The sequence below is a fragment of the Physella acuta genome, unplaced genomic scaffold (genome assembly GCF_028476545.2).
Source record: "Physella acuta isolate Inbredline_101_S28 unplaced genomic scaffold, ASM2847654v3 ptg000629l, whole genome shotgun sequence".
Lineage (NCBI taxonomy): Eukaryota > Metazoa > Mollusca > Gastropoda > Physidae > Physella > Physella acuta.
In genome coordinates, this window is record NW_026732148.1 from 1 (window position 1) to 6535 (window position 6535).

The window sequence follows — 6535 nt, forward strand, 5'->3', positions numbered from 1 at the left end:
TTTAACAACTTCTATTTCTCATTCTCAGCTAATCTTGAATTAACAATAAAAAAAAGTTGTTTTTTAAATTTTTTTATTATATGACTAGATTTATGCAGAAGCTTATTGTTTAGTTCATTTTTTTACCTTAACTTAAGCACGCAAAAATGTAATAAAACAATTCTAAAAAACCTACAAATTATAACCTTATCCGCGACACGATGTAAAAAGACAACTGCACACAGTTTATCAAACACAATGTTTTTAACATCATGCACCGAGGGTTAAGCGAGGGTCATGCTGATACAAAGCATAAACACAGGCGGGCATTGTGTTTACGCGAACACCAGGCGCCCGGTGTTCCCGGAAGTCGCTCTCTGCGCACGACGCTGCGCATGGTCAACGACAGGCACGTCCCAGGAGCGAGGGAGCGGGAGATCCCAGGTCCAGCGTTGATTGAAACGAGGCTCTAGCAGGAGTCATCTCTCAGTGAAGAATTTTTTTTTTTACCTCGAACATGCCCGGGGGGGGGGGGGGGGGGGGGGAGGGGGAGACAACAAGTGCATCGCGGGGTCAACGGGTGTATTGTACGTCTAACAACTATCAGCTGCATAGGGTTGTCTTCGTCAGAAAAAGTAGAGGTGCGTTTAACAGCAAACCCGATAAGAAGAATATCGAATTATGATAAAGCGCAAAAATACTATAAAAGCAAGAACAACATACAAGAAAAATTTTAAAAATTTTAAAAAGTGGAAAAACGAAACAATGAGATCTATTTAAAGTAGTTCAATTCATCGATTGTGTTTTAAAAAGAGTTATCAACAGTTGTGAAAAGAATCCTTTTGAGATTCGGGTGTATGCAGTTTGAGGTTTTTAATTTACTTTTTAATTGACGGTTTAGACCTTATAATACAAAATGATACATTGTTTTCATGTATGTGTTAATATTGTCCATGAGATATAACCAAGTAGCAATAAAACAACTCAGGTAATTTTGTTTCAACGGTTTAAAATTATGTGTGGTCTGGATACGAACCTACAATAATACGCGACACCGCTGTGTTGCACCCATAGACAGTTAACGGGATCTACAGCTATCGAATTGTTAATATGTGTCTCACTTTAATTTTTTACAGTAGGCTTGTGAGTGTCCAAATATTGAAGTCTTACAGTAGGCTTCTAATTATTTAAATATTGGCGTCTTAAAGAAGGCTTCTAATTGTTTAAATATTGGAGTCTTACAGTAGGCTTATAACTGTCTAAATGTTGGTGTCTTCAATTAGGCTTATAAATAACTACATCTTGAAGTCTTACATCACATTTTTTTTTAATTCTAGAAGCTTCTGGGTCACATTTATTTACCAACCAACTTACCCAATAGCTTTCTTTCTTTCTTTTTCTTCGTTCTTAATTATTAGTGTTGAAGGGGATAGAGATTTATCTGTCAGTGGGTTTGAACTCGAGACTTTTTTCGAATTTATCAACCATGAGCTTTTTACCGACTCGACCACGCCTCCAACACAATTAAGCGTTACGTGTCAACTGGTTATGCGCCATTGAGGCCATTGACTCCGATTTCAGCCTGCTTTTCTTTTTGGATTTGCTTCCATAGCCTTTGTCCAACCAAGAACAAACTACAAGGCAGCAGTTGTTTAATTTTGGAGTTGTCTCTCCTAGAAGAGCGGCTGTCCCCAGCTAACAAGCCTCATCTGCTTTATCAACTCGACCACGCCGACCCCCAATAGCATTTTAGGTTTAAAAATATAATAATAAATATTGTTATTTATTTGGCGTGGGATGGTGTGAAATCTGCCTCAATTTACTTGCAGACTGTTGTGAAATCTGCCTCTATTTATTGTAAAATTTATCAGAAACTGTTTTGCGAATGCGTCCATTTACTTGGAAACTCTATTAACAATGCCTTTATTTACTTGGAAACTGTGCTGTAGTTTCTGCTACTGAAGGCGACGAGACACATTTTAGTTGCCACCTGATTGTGTTTTGTTGATCTGACTGCAGCTCCAAGATAACTTTAGCTCTCTCGTTTCTCTCACAGACCGAAGACATGATGGAGTTCAAAATGTCCATGATGCCGGAGTACTTCCACAGCGGGGGGATGAAGCTGGAGGACCCCGTGAAGTCCTTGACCTCCATGGACTACTCACACATCAAGCCCTTCGCTACGCACGACCTCAATTCGCTCAGGGCGCACCAGCATCACATCATGTCCAGTCATGATGTTTCGCCATCATTAGGTCAGTCCATTTCCTCATCATTAGGTCAGTCATAGATTATTTCCTCATCATTAGGTCAGTCATAGATTATTTCCTCATCATTAGGTCAGTCATAAGTCATTTCCTAATCATTAGGTCAGTCATAGGTCATTTTCTCATCATTAGGTCAGTCATAGGTCATTTCCTCATCGTTAGGTCAGCCAAAGTTTGTGTTCTCTTTGCCCAAATGTATTAAGTCAGTCAAAACGCATATCCCCTGTGTCCCATTAATAGTCAGTCAAAGGGCATTGTAAGTCAAAAGTCATGTCTCCATTATTAGGTACGTCATATCCACAGTTTCACCATCATTAGCTCAATCAAAGGTAATGTCCACGGTGTCACAATAACATGTCAGTCAAAGGACATTGATAGTCGAAAGTTATGTCCACGTTATTAAGTAAGTCATACCCCTACGTCCCTATCTTTAGTGCAGTCAAAGGTCCTGTCCTCAGTCCTCACCATTAAGTCAGTCAAGTTTACCGTGTCCTTAACATCAGGCTAGATAAAGGACCCTTAAAACAGCATGCGACTGTGTTAAATTATATCGTGTCCCAAACTATAAACCAGACAACAAAATACTCCACTGGTCACACACTGTCCTCATAGACCCGACCAAACAAATAACTAAGATATCGTTTTGTTGATGCTAACTTTTAAGAAGCAAATTAAAAACATAAACAACTATATGGCAAAGACGACTGGTTTTTAATTTTGAAAATAATGCGCGGAGGTACGAGGAAACTCCTCTTATCTCCCCGCTTAAAAATTATGAGGAATTTTTAATTTTAATTTCTTTGATCCCTTCAGATAAAGACGACGATATGACGTCATCGCCGAAGCACCCACACCTCCAAAACTTGCACGGCCACTACCATCTCACCGGGAATTCCGGCCACACCCAGCACCACCTGTTTGGTATCAAAGACAGGTGAGCTAAGCTGTTTGTTTTATTTATAGCCGTTGGCAACAGTTTCGCTCCATGTATAGCCATTAGAGTAAAATTAGCTAATCACTAATTCTTGATTCTATTCTATGAAACAGAATTCAGTATCTTATTTCCATTCTTCTTCAAAGTTGTTTTTATTTTCCCGTATAAGGTTGTATAGAGAAAAGTATTATAATAGTGTGAAAAATCGAAATTAATATTGAAAAATATAAAAGTGTTTATATTTTCTTGTGTTTTTTAAAAATCTTGTCTGTATGTATATCTGTATTTCTGTAAAAACGATCATTGGCATACCGTTTTAGTTAGGTCGACGAAGTTTCATATTTATAAGTATTAGAACCTATTTGAAGGTTTCTATCAACTTTTCTAGTGATTTCCAGAAATCTGAAGTGATATTTTACTATATTTCCTGTCTCTCAAAAATCTTCAGATTTTGATAATTTTATATCATGTTCATGCAGCGGTATTTTCTAAGAACTTTTCTCCTCAATATGTTTCCTCTGTATAAGAGCATACGAGAAAGTTTAGGGGAGCTCACTCCCGCTTTATTTTAAACTGGTGTTAGATCGATTGCAGATAATTTGGGACTCAAAAGCCACGGCTGCGGGGTTTTTTTTTTAAACCATCAATATGACTAGTTAAAAAATTGCAAATTTTTTTTCTGAGGTTTACCGTAATTATATACAATTCAAAAAAAAAAAAAAAAAAATCTGAAATCATAAAAAATAACTAAACTATAACTAAAATAAACTAAAATAACTAAATGTAAGTGGACTTTTAGTGAGACCTTTTGCTCTTTCCACTTGATATTTTATTACGAAAGAGTAACTTGGACTCCGTTGAACTGGAAAGAGAGTTACCAAGTTATGTGAAAATGATCCTTACATACAGAAAGTAATTAAACTCTTACTGTTGTATTCCTTTCAAATAGTTAAAAATGTAACTCCAAGTGTATTTGTTTCATACAAAAAGAAATTTATATTGTTTATATTGTAATTCGTGTTACATTTTCAGATCGTTTCCCAACGACGATTCCCTGATGAAACGCATGACGGCACCTCACGACGATCACGGGGAGGAAATGACGTCACTCCGACCACTCGCCAACCTCCACGATCACGTGACGAAATCTTTTCCCGAGCCGGCGGCCGACTTCAGCAAGTACGGGCTCGGCCTCAACGGCGTCATTTCCGGCGACAACAACAACGAACCCTCCCAGCGCGGGCACCATGGCCTTGACCTTGCCAAGGACTACAGCTGCCCGCCCCACGACGCCACCAACACGCCACCGCTCACGACGTCCATGCCGTCCTCTCTCTACTCCCGACTCTACAACACCGAGCCGGACGCGACTTACTTTTCGCCCTTTAAATTTTACCCCCCTTACTCCAGCACCCCCACGCCCAGCGAGAAAGACTACGAAAAACTCTCTCAACCTCACCAAGACCACGCCTCTCATTACAAGAGCCAAGCCCGCTACAACGACATGACCCCCAACAACGAATCCTCCATACAAAACTCTAAACTTTATCAAACCTACGACCGATGTGAACCGTCGCAGAAAAACATCGACAGTATAAAATCAATCAATAACAATAACACTCACAACAGTCACGAGAATAATAATAATAAAAACAAGAATAAAATCGACAGCAACGAAGATCGCCAAACAAAGCAAGTCAAATCCCAAGCTAGCGGCAGCGTACTAGTACCCAAACAAGAGCCACACTCGGATATCTCTTCGAAAACATCAAAACCCGTCAAATCCGAATCCGACTCCTTCGGAAAAAACAACAGTGACTCGTCTTCAAAATCCCCCAGCTCGCCGCAGGGTAACAAGTCAACGACCCCTAACAATAAAGACAACCCCGAGTCTTTTAAAGACCCCAACGTCAAGCCACCGTATTCTTACGTTGCTCTCATCGCCATGGCAATCAAAGAGTCTACGGAAAAGCGTCTAACGCTCAGCGGGATTTACCAATTTATTATCGGAAGATTTCCGTACTACGAGAAAAACAAGAAAGGATGGCAAAACTCTATCCGGCATAACCTGAGCTTAAACGAGTGCTTCGTCAAAGTGGCACGCGAGGGAGGAGGGGAGAGGAAGGGCAATTTTTGGACCCTTGACCCAGCTTTTGAGGATATGTTCGAGAAGGGGAATTACCGACGTCGGCGACGGATGAAGCGGCCTTACCGTCCGACGTTGTCCCTACACAAACCGCTGTTCGCTGACCACACGCACGCCCTCAACCAGTTCGCCTTCAACAACTACTTCAACGCCCCGTCCTACACGCAGTACTCCGGGTATTCCCCGTGGTCCCTGGCCCACAACTCCGCCCCCAGCAACATGGGCGTGTCCCAGCTCCCCAGCTACCGGTCCTGCCAACGTGTCTCCGCCCATTCAGCCCTCAACGGGTTTCAGTACTCCAGCATGGGCGTCGGCATGGGTATGAGCGTGGGGCTAGGAGCCCCCGGCGCCCAAGTACCCCCGAGCATGCCCTCACCGTCGAACTACCCCTCGCCTTACCCCCAGTTCCCCGAGTACAGCACCGTGGGGGGCGGGTCGTCGTTTGGCTTCCAGTGCCGTCAACAGGGAGACGCCTTTAACTCATCCCATTATAACACCTATTGGGCCGACAGGTGAGGGCAAAGTCGAACGTTCATAGTACTGACACGAACAGGTCAAACGTTCATAATACTTGTTCATCATAGTACTGACACAAGCATGTGAAAAGTTCAGATTATGGTCCACACTAGCAGTGACATGGGAAGAAGAAAAGTTAATAATACCTGATCATGGCAGCAAACATACGAGAAGATTCTATATGTTTGTTGCTATATCTAGATCAGCCCGTACGAGTCTCACCTATAGCTACTTTGGCTAAAAGACTACATAGGCTTTAGAGGCTAATTAATGCTACATATAAAGGCTACAGTAGCTATTAAAGCTACATTGACTATAGTGGCTACATATGTTATAGAAGTTGCAAATGCTACAAAAAGCTATATATGCTATATAGGCAACGTACAAGGCATTAGCTATTTAGGCTACAAAGGCTAAATAGGCTATAGTGGCTACATATGCTATAAAGGCTACACATAAAGACTACATTAGCTATTGCGGCTACATAGACTATGTAGGCTACATAGGCTATAGTGGCTGCATATGTTATAGAGGCTACACATAAAGACTACATTAGCTATTGAGGTTACATAGGCTATATTTTATGTTATGAAGGCTACAAATGATAAAAGCGGCGCTCGAAAGATCGCAACAGAACTTGAAATCGTCGAAGAATTGTTGATATGGACGGATTATTTCATAAAATTAGGTAAC

The 6535-nt window shown here is 41.1% G+C and overlaps 1 protein-coding gene across 1 annotated transcript; it reads left to right on the top strand.

Moving 5' to 3' along the window:
• The first annotated feature begins 2064 nt into the window (after positions 1-2064).
• On the top strand, positions 2065-5911 carry LOC131948203 (fork head domain transcription factor slp2-like). Its single transcript, XM_059309743.1, has 3 exons — positions 2065-2234; positions 3060-3180; positions 4213-5911. Exons 1-3 carry the CDS (start codon positions 2066-2068, stop codon positions 5840-5842), a joined length of 1920 nt encoding a protein of 639 aa, XP_059165726.1. The 5' UTR covers position 2065; the 3' UTR covers positions 5843-5911.
• The last annotated feature ends 624 nt before the right edge of the window (positions 5912-6535 follow it).

Bases quoted from the DNA above. Each gene is read 5' to 3' on its own strand.
- LOC131948203 (XM_059309743.1), top strand. From the start codon at position 2,066: ATGATGCCGGAGTACTTCCACAGCGGGGGGATGAAGCTGGAGGACCCC. The intron at 2,235-3,059 runs GTCAGTCCATTT...TGATCCCTTCAG, and splicing joins TGATGTTTCGCCATCATTAG to ATAAAGACGACGATATGACG. The intron at 3,181-4,212 runs GTGAGCTAAGCT...TTACATTTTCAG, and splicing joins CTGTTTGGTATCAAAGACAG to ATCGTTTCCCAACGACGATT.